Genomic DNA, 17,134 nt, shown 5'->3' with positions numbered 1-17,134 from the left:
GCAATGAAAACATGTTAATACGTTTTTGAGCGTCATTAGCTGTTGGTTCAGCAAAAAAGAGCAGAATGATGTTACCTTGATTCTATTATATGGCAAACTATTTTTAGGTCCGGTCCAGCCAACCCCTCTGGTTTTCCCTTGCTGTTCCATTTCTGTCTTAACTATGAACAAGAGTTAAACCAGATTACCCAGTCATTCAACCAAATGGTTAACCAGGGAACAAAATACTAGTGTTTGCAGGGTCAATATTTCACAACACTGAATCTAAAGTGCAGACTAATTCCTGCCAATTTTCTATCCACCCCCCCCGTTAAACAGCATAAACTGTGTTTAAATGAAGTGTCATTGTGTCTTGAGTGGTGAGATGACAAAGAACCTAAGAAAGGTCACAAACGAGAGGAGACCCATCAAGTTCTTTTGACAGTTATTGTTTCCAGGAACTCATCCAGATGTTTCTTGAAAAAAAAACATGGTATCAAGTTCAATAACATGGCTGGGTAGCTTATTCCAGACTCCCACAACCCTTCCAATATCAAATTCAGTTCCTCTAACCTGTCAATCTAGGACATTTTCTTATATCTGGGAATATACAGATATGTATATATGTATCCGGTTGCTCCTCTCAGGACTGGAGTTCTTCTCTGAAAATCTAGAGCAGCAATGTCTTTTCTATAACACAGTGACCAAAGTTCACCATTTTTGCACACCATTCCAGAAATGTCTTACTAGTGCATTCTTCAATTTTAACATAACATCCATTCATTTTTTAACCCCTTTACCCAATTCAGGGTGGTGGGGGAGCCAGACCCTATCCCAGCAAGCAACAGGCACAAGGCAGGATACACCTTGAATGGGATGCCAGTCCATCACAGGGCACACAGAGACAGATAGCACCCCAGAAACTGAACCTAGGGCCCCAGCACTGCGAGGCAGCAATGCTAACCACTGTGCCACTGTGCCGCCCCATTTAAATTAATCATCTTCTGAAATTGAAGCTTGAAGGCATTAATGGATTGACTTGAGAATTGGTTAATGGCTGGAAATCAGAGAGAGTACACATAAGGAGTGAATACTCAAGCTGGCTTGATTCAATTACTGGAATGAAGGGGGGTCAACATTAAGACTGTAGCTCTTCCTAATTTAAATTAGAAATTAAAAATGGGCATCTATGAATTGGATAAGCAGTTACTGAAAGTGCTATAGTGATATAGAGATGATACATTTAAATGTAAGAAGTACATTTTTTCTGGAACACTGATATTTGCAGCTTAATGTTTTTTCTATTAAATTGCAATGCAGCCAGGCTTCTAGTTTGGGATGAGGAATCCTCATCTCTGTCACCTGCTCCTGTGAGTTACTGGGCCCAAGACACACTGGGCTTATAAACAGGGGAGCACTCACACAAGTTTGTGTGCAATGAGTATTTCTCAACTGACAATGAAAATGCAATACTCAGCTACATGTATTTGCTGTCCTCAGTGCAGCGAGTCTTTGTCCCTTTACACAAGGAGTCAGGAAGGCTGCCCAGCTCACAGCCAAATTAGATGTGTCCAGTAAAGCACACTGCGACCTATCAGATCTGTTGATCTATTTGTGTTGGGGAGGAGATGTCTAGTGACCTGTGAAATTAGCTTGTCTACCTGTGGAAAGTGTAAACAAAATAGAGAAGAGTCACGAAAAACAATCTATCCTAAGATCACGTGTTATCATTTCACAGGCAGTTTTTTACTCATTTTACAATCAAATGTTTTTTTGTATTCCATTAAAATCCTGCTTTTTCTTTCAGCCTTTAAGACTTCTAAAAATCTACCCATTTTAAAACAGATCAGTGTTTTAAAATAGTATAAACAAGTAACACAACTACTTCCAAGACATCCCTTGCTTGTTTAAATGAGATCTGCAAGGCTTGCTTATTAGAACATAGTAAGTGTGTTGGCTGAGGCCATAATCCCAGATATAAAAATAAAAATTGTATTTATATGTGTAAAGATTGTTCTCGTTAAAGGTAATCATGTTGTAATGTTGTACTCGCTCATGCTGAGAAAAAAATGATAACTAAGGCTATAGAATGTTCCATCAAAAGGTTTATCTTCCCAAATGTCATAACATTCTTAGGAAAAAATGTGAAGCATTTTAAATGTATAATAAAGTTGGTTCGTCTGTTTCTGTTTTACATTGGGACCCTTCCAGTCTGAAGTCAGTAAAAATCTCAGTGAGAAGCAGGTTGCATGTTCAACTATTCTATTTCCAAAATGCACATATAGCTTTTTTCCTGCACCAGGAACATCAATTTTTTGTTTCAGTGACTTCTACTTAACTGCAACAGTGTAAGTTTTAGCTTTAATAGAGCTATTCCATTGATGTGTTATCATGCAGAAATGTCCTGTTCTGTGATAAGGTAAACAATAAAAAAGGCATTCTGCTTCATACATAGGATAATATTCATTCAGGATGCAAGTTGATTCAGTTATATTTGAGAGTGGTCATTTTAATATGACACTTTTGTGTGTGTATGAAAGTGTAAAACCACAGCCTTCAAAGTAAAATAGGAGGTGGAATTGAATACCTCCAGAAATATCAGACTGTATTGGAATGAACTCCAAAGAAATTCAGGAATTTTCAATTAATGTGTTGGACAACAAGCTGTAGAAGTCAAGCCAAGTTCTTCCGAGAAGGCAGCTGTGGAAATTCCCCACTCCCCCCAAACAAAAGACTGAAGGGGGGTTCTACTTAGAGCACACTTGAACAAAGAGCACCTTTCTCAACCACTGTCCAGCCTCCTGATTAAAGCACCTGATATTCCCAGCATTGCCTCATTGATCAACAGAGCTAGGGAAATTTGTTTTCAAGATTGCAGAGATTACAAGCAGAGCTGAGTTTCATGGTGTGTGGGGGCTGGTGACTTGCTATGAAAATGAGGAGATTAGAGATCAGACAAATAAGATCATGAGGAAGACTATAAAGAGAGGAGGACATTGGCTCATTCAACTCATTGCTTACTTCCTTTATTAAATTTGTTTTCTGTAAATACAGTATTTGGTTCCTGTTTTAAAGACATGACACATTTTTCAGTGGCTTACGATAAACATTCAAATGATGTCAGAAACTACCTCTTCATTGTCAAGTTACAGATTTTGGACAAACACCAGTGCCTGTTTGCACAGAGATAGAGGAAAGGAGCGAGATTCCATTCTTAGCTGCTCAATTGGCACTAGTTATCTCATCAGCAGAGTGACAAGTGTAATCTCATCACCATCACCGGCTCGATGATGAGATTACACTCAGCTTGTGATTCCACTGTCTTTTGTTCCCTAAGAAGTAAACAGTCACTGTCTCATACTTTGAAAATAAGTCTTGAAATCATCATAGACTTTAGCATGGATTGGAATGAAAGCAGACTGCACTGAAGGCTGCCTGATGACATCTCATTGTCTAATGCTTATTTTCCCATGATCACAACTCTTACCTTTACTACTGGAAATGACCTTTATTCTGGGTGAAGTTATACTATGTTAGCATTGTTTTATACACCCTCACATGCATACTCAGGCCCTTGTTGAAAGGAGTGAGTCTTGAGAGCAGCAGTTCCCAATCCCAGCCCTGCAGGAACACTCAGTTGAGCTGTTCTTGTTCCAGGAATGCTTGTTACTTATTGAACTCTAAATTGGTGTAAAAAAGGGCTTGACAGGAACCTTTGGAAAAATTTTTGAAATGCATTGGTAAAAGGTGACAACCAACATATTTGGACTCTCAAAAATAAGGAGTTCACCCATCCATCTGTTATCTAACTACAGTACTGCATCCAGCAGCTATATCACCCTGCAGCTCACAACTGGCAGCCCACTGAAGCTCAGCAGGTGTGATGCTGGCCAGGACTTGGATGGGAGACCTCCTGGGAAAGCTAAGGTTGCTGCTAGAAGAGGTGTTAGTGGGGCCAGCTGGGGGTGCTCACCCTGCGGTCTGTGTGGATCCTCATGCCTCAGGATATTGACGGGGACACTATACTGTAAAAAGGTGCTGTCCTTTAGATGAGATGTAGAACTAAAGTCCTGACTCTCTGTGGACATTATAAATCGGACGGGGTTTCTCAAAAAGAGTAGGGGTTACCCTGGCATCCTGGCCAAAATTCCCATTGGCCTTTAGCAATCATGGCCTCCTAATAATCCCTTTAGACTAGGAATTGGCTTTATCACTCTGTTCTCCTCTCCACTGATAGCTAATGTATGGTGAGTGTACTGTGTGCACTATGGCTGCTGTTGCATCACCCAGGTGGAGCTACACTCTGGTGGTGGTGGAGGGGAGTCCCCATTACCTGTAAAGTGCTTTGAATGGAGTATCTTCTTCTTCATCCAACTCGACTTCACCAGAGGCAAAGTACACCCTGGAAAGGACACCGGTCCATCATAAGAGACACTGTCACACCAGGGCCAATTTCCCCAGAAGCCAGTATCTTTGGACTGTGGGAGGCAACTGGAGCATCCCGAGGAAACCCATGAGAACACAGACAGAACATACAAATGATATAACCGCAACGAATTGAACCCAGGCCCCAAGAAAGGCAATAGTGCAAGGCAGCAATACTAACCACTGTGCTGCCCAAAGAGTTCATATTAGTGCTATTTTTTCACCAATGAAGAGTTTAACTATGTAAATAACAGCTCAGCTGGCGTGTAAGTGTCCTGATCCAATACTGGAGTGAAAACCCTTCCTTACAGATCAACCTCTAGGAGTCCCCAGATTGTATACTGCTGTTCTATGAGATATAGCCAGCCTGAATGATGGAAAAAGAACTCATTCTCTGGGAATTGCAACTGTCCCAGACAACTCTTGCTGCCCTAAGAGAGCTACAAAGCTTAATATTATCTAGAGAGCAATGTGTTACATACAAGGCGAGGTCATTCAGCTCAGCTTTGTCTCTTGTTCTTAATAACTGAATTGCCCAAGTACCTCAGCTATTTCTAGATTACAATAATAAAATGCCTTTCTAATGTGCTTTTCATTACAAAGGATACGCACATCTTCACACATCCACCACTGAAATGCAGCACCCACTTGTGTAACAAACAGCTGGCATTATTTGTCAGCAGCCCCACTACATAACAGATCAAATGGAATAACAAATTACATAACCAGGTGAAATAAGGGAGGATTTTGGGGAGGCCAAAGTATGCAAACCCAGAGTGGAATTTAGCCAGAACACCAAGATTAACGCTTACAAGTACCCCTAATTTAATGACCAAGAAGTCAGGACTTCGGTTTAATGTCTCATCTGAAGGATGGCACCTCCTACGGCATAATGTCCCTGGTCAACATACAAAAAACCTAGTTTCTGGAAATTCTGGTTCACTCACAAAATGCAGCTGCACTGTGGTTTTCCGTTGAGATCAACCATCCCAGTACTGTCCAAGCCCGAGTGTCCGCTGAGCTTCCCGAGATGTGACGAGATCAGACTACAGGGTGGGAGTCTGTATATGAGATTTCCATGATGCACGAAGACACATATCCTATTTTCAATCCAGTATGTACTTCCTCTTGACTCCCACTGGTGTCTTCACCAGTTGTTGGAAATGGAACCCGCTTTCACTTAATCATCTTCATTCTTTTAATCGTACTGGGTAGAACATTTATTTCAAACCAGGAATGATTCTTTTCTGAACTCCCTCCCACCTAACCATGCCTATTTTGAAACACGATAACCAGAACTGTAAACATCATGCTAAGTAAGGTCTCATTGGTTGGTTAAATTGGTTTAATCATATTACCAGCCCTGTTTCAAAATTCTTCACCGCCCTGATACATGTCCTAGAATTCCACTGGCCCTTTTTAATCCTTTGATCAGCACAATAAAGATCAATGGATTATGTGCACCGATTGCTTCTTCAGGCAGGAAGTGCCACTCACTGACAACTATACATTACTGGTACCTCCAGGCCATGCTTTCACCTTGTGCTGATCACACTGTATTTGACAAGTGTCTGCCCAGTCTTCAACAGTGCATTTGTCTTTTACATGACTTTTACTTTTCTAAAGTTGTTTTTATTGTAAGCAAATGTAGCTTTTCATTAGGAAACCAGCACACTTTGCATTGAGACCAAATAGATCCTTTGACACTCCTTTGCTTTCTCCATATTACCGAGGATGGACACCAAAGAATTAAGTGAATTGAAAACGTTGGTTTGTTTTTGTCACAGTAAATGTGCCTCCACCTGCTTGGCTGATGGCAGCTCCCTTGAAGCAGGAGGAGGAGGAGGCTGGAACCCCCCTTCTGAGTCAGGAATGACCAAGCAGCAGCAGCACAGGTAGAAATGGGGTGGAGGAGGGATGCAAAGACGAATGCAAAGTAAACAAGGTTGTCGTACAGGATTTATAGTTTTTTAAGATTTAGGAAATTGCACCAGTAAAAGATCACGAGCTAGAACAACCGAGATGTGAGTGAACTTTGCTGCTGTCACCCTTCCTGAATCTTCATTGTAAACGCCATTTATCCAGCTTGCAATCATTATACGTTCATTACATACATTCAAATTTGGATTCCCAAATTTTCAGTTTGTCAAATGATCTTTCTTTACACATAATACACCATTTCCTCAACACTGCTGTTGTCCATTGTTGCTGTTCAGTGTTCAGCAAAATTTCACAGGATAGGTTAACATTTAAATAAGTTAATGCTTTAGTTTTGTAGTACTTTCATAAATGCACAACACACAATGCCCTTAATGCTGTCACTTCCATTAGAACGTACATAAATCATAGATCATGCATGAGAACATGAATAAAAAAAGCCCAACAAAGCCCTGTTGGGCTTGCACTCTACCATAATGAAAGTTTCTCCTTTGCCGAGTGCATTCCTGATTTTGGGGTACTGTTGCTATGGAGTGGATGCCCTATGCTATGACCTCCAAAGCCTCTTTGCAGCGGCCCAGAAGCAGTTAAGCAAAATCCTTTTCTTATGTTGCAAGAGTTCCATCTTTTAAAATACACTGTCCAATATCTCACTGATAAAAAAACAGGTTGTGGTAAAAATTATCTGCTGACTCTGTACTATGTTTGCACTTTGTCTCTCCTTTAGCAATTTCACTTGGTAGCCTGGGAGGGAAAAAAAACCCAAAAAACCTTTCACCTTTTTTTGTTGTGAGGAGTCTGGCTGCACTGTTCTTTTTTGCATATAACAAAATTTGCTTCCAGGCTGCAGTAGCAAAAAACATTCTACATTTACGCCATTAGTGATTTGTCACTTCTAACTCTTCTAATTCTTACGGTATATTGCGGTGTCATGAGATGTAGGCCTCCAATGGCTTGCTTCAGATAGTTTTATTATTTTATTTTTCCTGAAGATACAAATTACACCTTAGAAGAAACCTGGACTTGAGTGTGCTGTAGATCTAACTGGGAAAGCAGACAAAGTTGTACATCTTCTTGTCTACAGCTCTAAAGGGTAAACCGATAAAGAGCTGCTCTGATCTGCCACTATGATCCTGCCCTCTCCCTTCAGTCGAGCAGGACAAACCCAGTTAACCTTCTCTCCGTGGTTGATGCTGAGTGTTGGTTGGATGTCTCTGCCATGCTTGGCACTGACCTCGTCCTTTTTGGGCGAGTGCATGTTCTTTGCCTTTTTCCTTGAGAATTTAGCCTTGCCTTTGTCCTCAGAAATCGATCCCACTTTGCTGATGTCCCACAGCAAGACCTTCCCATCATTCCCCCCTGACACCAGCCAGTCAGGGTGGGGCAGGAAGTTAAGGAAGTGGACCTGTGACACCCCTTGGCTGTGAGCTTTCAGGGCCTTCAGCCGCTCAAACCTGGAGCCCCCCACCCTGAGCAAGTGCACCCTGCCATCTTCAGCTGCACAGGCAAATCTGTTACCACAGTCGGCCACCGCGACGCAGTGCACCAGGGGCGGGTTAAAGAGCTGGCCAGCAGGCTGCTGCTGTTCCTCCTCTTCCTCCGTCAGCTCCTGGAGGTTGAGAACCCAGACAGGGCGGGACTTCTGCAGGTTCCACAGCATCACCTGCACAGAAAGACTTTATATGCTTAGCTTAAAATCTTCAGGGACAAAGACACATTTACTGGAGCTCTAATGAAATGAAAACCAGAAGAACCAGCAGCTTGAACCCATTTTTAGTCAAGACTCGAATCTCAATTCCACTTGACCTGCTCAAGATCCCAGCTGGTTCCAGTCTTACATTTCCTATTTCCTGTGTAACACTGTGTCAAACAACTTAAAAACCTGAATGGATTTATTGGGGTTTTTTATAGCTATGAACAGAAGTGGGTAGTACTAAAGTACAAAAAAAATGCACTGATAAAACTGTTTAATGTTGGAATAGCTTACAAGGGCTTGATGGTATTTTTCCAGTTTCATATGAGCCCTGCTCCTTAACCACAGAACAGTTTCAATGGCCATTAAGGCTGCTTAATAAACCTATAGGACTGTAGCTCCGCAGCCCGAAGGATGCAGGCCCGTGATATAGGGCTATGATATCATTTGTGATTCACAATCTTAACTAGATGATATATGAACTCTCATTAAGGATGAACCCAGAGATTGAATAATTGCAAATCTTCCCATTTTTATGAATTGAAGTTACAAAATTTAACCTGGCTTCTATAAACCAATCTGTCCTGTTACTAAGCCAAGTTACAGAAATGATACAAATAAACCAGAATAATATTGGATTTTGAAAGGGGGGTCTCTTAACTAATATGCTAGTACAGTTAAGACCTCCCCTTTAAGATCAATTCTGGTTTCCAGAAATCAAAGTAAAAGCCAAAGGAATCCAATGTAATGTATGCACAAGTTGAGAACAGGAAGAAGTCATTTTAACTGGGCACTGGACACTGAGCACATGTAAGCAGTGGTGTGTCACAGATTTACATTCTGATATAATATATAGACCAGCATCTCATCCTGGGAGGGAGTCATGTGCTCTCTATCCTCTTAACACTACAGAAACTAGGATGAGCTCTGGCCTGATATGCCACTGAGTGGCTCTGGTGTAGACTTTATCTACACAATATACTGTAGATAGGAGAGGAACAAATGCACTCCCTGGTTCAGAACATAGGACTCCCCCTCCCCACACCACAAGGAGAGGAAATAAAAAAGACACAGTCACGATTCTGATGTTCTGTAACAAGTAATATTCCTGAATCACAGTAGAAACTTTCCTTAGCAGCTCCCTTAAAGAACCAATGGATTGCTTTATCTAAACCTACTTTTCTTACCTTCAGTTAGAGAACAATGTGCTTTTAAACATTAATTAATGCACAGATGAAAGTTTATCTTTTTAAAATTCAGAATCAATAAATCTCATTTTTATATCCCATTCATTCAGATCTACAAAATGATCCCAGAGCCAGCACAGTGCAGAGGTGAGGACCACGCGTGGTCTCCTCCAACATCCCACAATGCCCTACAGCAGAGACAAGATCCACGGAAGAGGTGATACAACTCTCCATGGCAATGCTGTAAAACACAGGTGCCAGTCAAGTCAAAGGGACCTTGATGTAGCACAGCAGGCAGCAGATACCTTTGCAAACTGAAGCCTTCCCCTTTAATAAAAGTACAAATTAATAAAATAATATGTGAAAAATATTTGTTAAAAGCAAACAATTATTAGAATGTGCAAACAATTCATAACTTACTTGATCGTTATTACAACTGTGTGCAGATCTTTTTTTCTGATAAAGACATTACAAAAGGAATTGTGAAATCAAACTGTGTTAACAAGTAACGGATGGGCTGTGTGTTTATTTCAGCTCCTGGCAAAAACACACACTGTCCATTACGGGAAATGGAGTACTAATTTCACACCCTGTGGCAAAATGTGAAGTCAGACAATGCAGGAGATGAAAGTAAACAAGTAAAGGCTCCTTTAAAGAGCCCTGGACTCCTCTACCTCATCAACCTAATTTAACAAATCCTTGGCCTTTGATCTCTGTACCTTCTTGGATTTGCAATATATTAATATATTTGGGGCGGAGCGGTGGCTCTGTGGCTAAGGATCTGCGGCTGGAAGGTTGCCGGTTCAAATCCTGCAGCCGGCAGAGGAATCCTACTCCGTTGGGCTCCTGAGCAAGGCCCTTAACCCCAACTGCTCCAGGGGCGCCGTACGATGGCAGACCCTGCGCTCTGACCCCAGGCTCTCTCCCTATCTGTGTGTCTGTGTGTCTCATGGAGAGCAAGCTGGGGTATGCGAAAAGACAATTCCTAATGCAAGAAATTGTAAAGGGTTAATAAAGTGATGTTATTATAAATATAATAGGTTGCTTATGACTAACAAGACAGTTTGCTCAAAATTGCTACCTTTTGGGACATCTAAAACGCACAAAAACTGGACTACAAAGATAAAATGCCTGATCTGGCCAATTTACCTCCTCTTTGCCAAGGGCAGGTGTAACTTGTTTGCAGAGTAAAGTTCAGTCAACTCACGTTCTGTCAATTCTTTAAACAAGGATGACAAGCACATGCACTCTGTGCTTTGCAGAGGTGCAAAGATCACAGCACCGTACTAAACCACAACTACACAACCCTCCCAGTACAAAATTGCTTTTTCATAGTATATGTACAATGTAATGTGAACATCTCACTTTGAAAATGGCTTTATACGGACAAAGGTGTAGTTTTTTGAGAGCTGATAATATCTTCACTATGCCATGATTTCTAAGGTTTCTCAAAGTACAATTTAACAAAATGCAAACATCAACCATCCATTTTCTAACTGCTTTAGGGACTGGAGCTTATCCCAGCAAGCAACAGGTGCATGGCAGGATACATCCTGGACAGGAAGCCAGTCCATCGCAGGGCACACACTCACACCAGGGCCACTTTTCCCAGAAGCCAATTAACCTACCTATATGCCTTTGGACGGTGGGAGGAGACCAGAGCACCCGTAGAAAACCCACATGAACATGGGGAGAACATACAAACTCCATACAGATAGCATCCCAGGAATTAAACCCAGGGTTCCAGTGCTACATTAGTTCAACAAAAACAATCATTTAAAATAAAAAATATGAACTGGCCATTGCCCATGACCTTAAAAAATATTAAGGTATTGTATTTCACTTGAGCTTATTCACTTTATATACGAACATTAAACTGCATTCCGTGAAAGGTAGTGAAGTAGCCTATATAAAGAAAAATATTTATTCTCCTTATTGGTTTCAGTTAAACTATACTAAATTATTATCCAATTAATTTCTTCAAAGGGAAGATTCCATTCTAATTACAACATAACCCGAGAACAGAGGAACAAGTGCAGTTCCTCAGTCTAGTTCTCCTTCTCTTGTTGGGGACTGGCTTTAAATTAGACTTGTTAGCTTGTCAGTTTAGATTTCAAATTGTAATAAGAAATTTTTGAACTGCTTGTAAGCACAACCTTAACTGCAATGGGTAAACACTTTATTTTACTCATTTAGTAGTTTTTCCCAAGAAAGTGCCTTCCTGTGTTAACTGGTACCATGTTGGGGATCTAGTCTTGACCTTAACCAGCTTAATACCATCAAGACAACACACACGGGTAGGAGAAAACACCAGCAGGGGGCAATAATACACCATATCTCACGGCGACTGATTAGACTTCAATGCGTCTAGAGCAGTGGCTCTCAAACTGTGGCACGCAGAGCGCCCCAGGTGGTACGCCAGATGACCCTGGAAATTTGTTGTGTGCACTGAAAAATTGGGAATTAAAAATTGAATAATTAAAAATTATGTAATTTTTTCATCTGTGGTTTACTTAATCAGTTTCAGAAAGCTTGAGACGGGTTTTCATATTTTCTAATTTAATCAAATATGTTTGTGTCAAATACGCAGCCTACGTACTTAGCTACCTTGATACAGCGCGCCCTAATACTTGAGTGTTCAGACTCCTCTCGAGCTTTCGGAGACACAGCTTAGCGCCACATTCGCCAACAGCACAAGTGATCGAAAATGAATACCACGCAAAAATCAAGTATTACGTCATGGCTGAAAGGAATAAATGTCAAGAGTACTGACGCCAGCTCCGACAGATCACTACCGTTGAGAACAAGGAGCATTACAGATTGGCCACTAGAGTTACCATATTTGAACATAAAAAAGAGGACACTTTCCTTTTGCCTTGTCTGGGAAGGGGGTCGGGATGGAGAGGATTTTCAAAATATCCCACATTTTATGTTGGCAAAGTAACTGAGATGATGTTTAATTGTGTGAAATGCCTAAGACCCCTCTGCTGCAATAACAGTATCCTCTGTTTTGCTGCCAGATTTGACAAAAGAATCTGTTAATTTGGTTGACGAACTCCTCTCCTCGAATTGCCTTTTTGTGTTTCTCTGAGTCAACATGAGCTTGACTGAGTCTGAGTCAAACCTTTATTTGCCACGGAGACAAAAATACCAGGCTTACACACCAAGCATTCAGCTTCCCAAGACGTGTACCTGGTACACGGAAAAATAAAAAATAAAAAAACAGAAATTTATTTTTTCGTTTTACTGTGAATTTACACTTTCGTTTGGCATTGTGTTTAAGGGTAGGAAAATGAGAAACAAAATAGAGAGACTTTTGAGGGAATGCTTCTGCACTGCACAGACTGAGTAAAGACATTGATATTGATGCCCGATTTCGCTCTCTCATGACATTTTGTTAATTTTGTTAATTATTCCTCATGGTGAAAATAAAGCGGTAGAAATCCCGGACATTTTTGGATATTTGAAAATTTCCCCCGGACGGAGATGTAAGGATCAAAATAGACGACATGTCTGGGAAAATCCGGATGTATGGTAACCCTTTTGGCCACCGACACTAGCTCTACTGCTGAACCTGACACAGACAGCACTGCTAGTGTTAGCAAGCGTCAGAAAACGGCTACAAGGCGGTACGATCCAAATTATCTAAGTGCTCAGTGCTATTTTTATTATATATGTGTGCGTGGGTGTGTGCGTGCACTCATGTTGGTCATTGAGATTTTCTGTGGTTCCTATGAGAAGATGACTTGTAGGTGGTACTTGGATGCTTTGGTTTGATCAGGGGTGGTACTTGGTCCTAAAAGTTTGAGAACCCCTGGTCTAGAGGAAGAAGATACAGCAGGAATCAGAAATTGTAGAATGGTGATAGACTGGAAATTTAATACATCTTCCTGAAAATACTGCCATCACATGCTTTCATTTGACAAGTCTTGAGGCACAACACCCCACCGCTTGTCCCAGAAATGAAAAGGCTGCAGACGAGTCTTACTCAAGCTCCTTCTTTACCTGCATGTCCAGCCCACAGGAAACCAGACTCTGGGGCCGCTGGGGCCGGAAAGCCACAGAGGAGCAGATATTGGTGTGTCTGCGCAGGGACTGCACCACCTTCCCACTTGCGAGCTCCACGACGCGCACGGCCCCCGAGTCGTCGGCCGCGGCCAGCAGGCTGCCCGTCTCGTTCACCGACAGGCCGTTGATCTCGTCGTCCCCGACGCGCAGCACGTCGGTCGGCCGCTTCAGGGCCCTGGGGTCCAGGATGCTGACGGCCTCCCCGTGAGACACAAACAGCTTCCTGGGCGAGGCCGGAGAAAACGCGGCGCATGTCACGTCGCCACCCCCCACCAGTGTGGTCTGGGCCAGGGGGGCACCTTCCTCGCTCCACAGGGTCACCTCGCCACCCTCGGCGCCTGAAACCACCAGCCCCTCATCGCCTGCCGCCGCCACACACAGCACAGGTGAGGAGTGCCCGTCGCTCCACCTGCACGCCATGCCCGTAGGAGTACACCTGTGAGCGACAGCAGGGGCATCGCCTGAGACAACCACGACCGAACAAGTGCCAGAGTGAATGGTTTCTTAATCAAGAGTCAGTATATTTTTCTCTGGGGAAAAAAAAAATCAAACCACAGACCAAAACCTCCAGAATTGCCAATCCATCCCCTCAAAAATGGGATCGATGCCACTTTTGCACAATTACTTTTTCATATTATACAGGGAGGCATTAAAATGCAACAAATTCATATAGTTTTAATACATCGCAGCAGATATATACACAGAAAAAAAAACAAAATTATCAGTTTAACGAAATCCACCCCCAAGTTCCTATAACCAGGAAAGAAAACACTGCTGACTGTGAAGTCACTCATGCATACAATTCCACTGTGAGACCAGTCTTTAACTTTCTATTGAAATATACGTCACATACAGAAATAAAATAATCGTTCTGTACATTACATATTAACAATCAGCCAGACTTAATTCATCGGGGAATGAGTTCGTTAATGTTTGCTTATTTGCTTCAGTTAAATAAAACTACTCTCTAATTCGCTTATCCCCTTATGTTTCACTTTCTTCAACAATAACTGCATTCCTGAGATAAGAGGACTAAGTGGATTACAGGCACTCTCAGGTTTATATAACAAAATGTGCCGTACTATACGTACGGTTAGAACATGCACTAAAACAATACGTTGTTCACGTATTGAGAAGTTTAAATATCATGCACTTCCTAATGTACAGAAAAATGCAGAATAAGCAGTTTGTTAAAGTGATTTAAATTCTACCAAACAGTACAGAGCTACGCAATTATCTGACTGCGTTTAGCCGTACCCAATAAATTGTCTCTAATGAAAAAGCTTTTATTTTTAGTGGCCTAAAGTAAAAAAGTTGTAACTAATCTGCCATTATTCACTGCTTGGTAAACACTATTAGTTAAGCATGACTTTTGATATCCGTGAATAATTCCATTTTCAATCAAAAGTAAATAAAAACTTCTTTACTGTTAATGTTGTTACTTACCTTTATCACGTGCAGCTCTGCCTTAGAAGCGGGCCACTGGCGCTTTGTAATGACGTCAGACGTCGAAGGTCATGAATGTCAATTTGCAGCAAATCATCATTGTATATGTAGTCCTAAATAATAACGCACTTGAAAGCTACTTCACCGGTTATTTTTAACATATTTATCACGATGAATCACTTAAACATCGCGTTTTTAAATATTTGCTTAAGGGAAATAGTACTGTGTTACAGGTGCAATGACTGGGTTTTATCCATGTCACCAGATGGCAAAACATACTACCGAGTCGTAACTAATTGATCCGAGGATCTCATCTAGCTTCTTCGTGAAACACTAATTACATAACCTAGGTTGATCTCCCAGAGTGAGAATTCACCCTTTATCTATAATCAGTATACTACAAATTCAGTTTCTGTCCATTACTGCTGCGGATTTTTCAAAGACCTCTTAATAATGTAGCCTTTAATTTCCCTCTGCCCAGGCGGCAGTGTAACAAGAGAGGCAGAAGACTGGAACTGCAGCTCACTAGTTTAGTGCCCTTTATAGGTACATGGACGTGCTAGTCACTCAGGGAAAGGGGAGAAAGATACCAAAGTGGAGAGAGAGTGTAACAGAGGTACTGTAACTGCTCAGAGTGGGGTTTGGCATGAGAATCCAGGAAAAGGGAAAGAGGACCCCTGTGTACAGAGGAGGCTGAAAAGGGGAAATGAGTCTGCAAAATAGACTGTCCAAGGTCCTGTGCTCAGAATCCTGGTCCAGCCCACTTCCGGACAGCTACAATATGTTTGCTAAGCAAGACGTTCCCTTTCTTAATCCCTGCAGAATGTCCCCTACGGCCCTACTCAATTCTACTTCTCTTTAAGATGTTGCATTCCTTTATACTCCATTTCTTCAAAATTGCAAGCTCTTATCTTGGACTCTACCTATTGTTTTTAAAGTATATTGTCATAGCACACCATGTTACAATCTTAGTTCCCAAGCAGTTCACTCACCTGTTTTCCTTTCCCTGGCATGGTTTCTCAGAAAAGATTGGATCAATACAGGTGCTCCCTGTGGTAGGTGTCCTGACAAGCTGTATAAGAAAATGCCATCTCTGCGGGTTTGGCTGTTGATGCCCCTGATGGCTTCTCTGATTTCAGTTACATGATGATCTACTGCTACTGGAGTAGTTTCCATCACTTGTTTTTGGTTCCTCATACTCCTGATATTTAGGAATAATAAGCGCTTAATTACTTGGTCCATGGATGTTTCTATAGTCCTTCAGTTCTCTTTTTCACTCTACTTCATATGCATGTATACAAATATGTCAAGGGGTGTTTTGGGGGCATGGCCATTACTCATGAGATGTTTATGAGATGTTGCATATACTGTATATATTTCATTAAAAATGTGTGTTGGTTCATTTTTTTCTGAGCTCAGCACAAGCGGATTAACACAGTACGTCTCAGCCTTACATTTGTCAGCTCTCTACCCTGCGGTTCTACTGTAGAACTGAGACCTCGGGTTCAATAACCTAGTGTTTGAACTGCAGTCAAGGCCTCAGCCTCCCTCTACTGATTGCTTACCTTATCATTCTGGAGAGGTTGTTCATGAACCATCTTCTCGAAAGAGAAATTCTCCCAAATATAGGTCATTTGAAAGCTTTTGCTAAAGTCTTGCATTACATTGCATTGAAGAGCAGCACTGCAGGAGGCACAAGAGTTAGCACCAATGCAGTATGGGAATAGAGGATGTTTGGCTGGTCAAACAGCATGTCTTTGTTTTCGTTAATTTCAAGCCTCGTTATTTTACCCAGTCACTCTGTGACATGTACATGCTGTTCAGGGTTCCAGAAACAAGTGACACTGTGCTTGTCATTACACTGCTTGTAGGATCGCCTCTATCTTACAAGCAGCCAATTACAGCTGCAAGACATCCAACCAAACATCTGCCCATCTATTTTCTAACCACTTTATCCTATACAAGGTCACGGGGGAGCCACAGCCTGTCCTACAAGCCATGGGTGCAAGACAAGATACACCCTGGCTGGGACAGCGGTCCATTGCAGTGCACAGACACAAACCCAGAAACTCACATCAGGGCCAGTTATTCCTAGAAGCCAATCATCTTACTAGCATGTCTTTGAACTGTGGGAGGCAACCAGAGCATCCAGAGGAAACTCACGTGAACATGGGGAGAACATACACACACACCACTGGTTCAGAATTTAACCCAGTGCCCCAGCACTCTGAGACAGCAGTTCTAATCATTGTGCCACCATGGCGCCCTCCAGACAAACAAATTGGCTCCAAACATACAACAGGTGAACATACAACACCCCCACTCTGATACCATTCTTAGTTTTCACCTGGGTGAGCTGGGTACAAGATTTATGTATTTATAATAATAATAATTGCTT

General features: G+C 41.8%; 1 protein-coding gene across 1 annotated transcript; it reads right to left on the bottom strand.

Annotated features, from left to right (window-relative positions):
* Positions 1-6,350: 6,350 nt before the first annotated feature.
* On the bottom strand, positions 6,351-14,769 carry wdr53 (WD repeat domain 53). The gene is made up of 3 exons (XM_088914472.1): positions 14,737-14,769; positions 13,228-13,726; positions 6,351-8,005 (listed from the first exon to the last, which is right to left on the bottom strand). Exons 2-3 carry the CDS (start codon positions 13,708-13,710, stop codon positions 7,421-7,423), a joined length of 1,068 nt encoding a protein of 355 aa, XP_088770598.1. The 5' UTR covers positions 13,711-13,726; positions 14,737-14,769; the 3' UTR covers positions 6,351-7,420.
* Between the last annotated feature and the right edge of the window lie 2,365 nt (positions 14,770-17,134).

Source organism: Atractosteus spatula, chromosome 4, assembly GCF_055471065.1.
Source record: "Atractosteus spatula isolate fAtrSpa1 chromosome 4, fAtrSpa1.hap1, whole genome shotgun sequence".
Taxonomy (NCBI): Eukaryota; Metazoa; Chordata; class Actinopteri; order Semionotiformes; family Lepisosteidae; genus Atractosteus; species Atractosteus spatula.
This window is presented reverse-complemented; position numbering and strand designations above follow the sequence as displayed.

Excerpts from the sequence above, each read along its gene's own strand:
- wdr53 (XM_088914472.1), bottom strand. The coding sequence starts at position 13,710 with ATGGCGTGCAGGTGGAGCGACGGGCACTCCTCACCTGTGCTGTGTGTG. Across the intron at positions 8,006-13,227 it reads CCTGTGGGCTGGACATGCAG|GTGATGCTGTGGAACCTGCA; the intron begins GTAAAGAAGGAG and ends CTTTCTGTGCAG.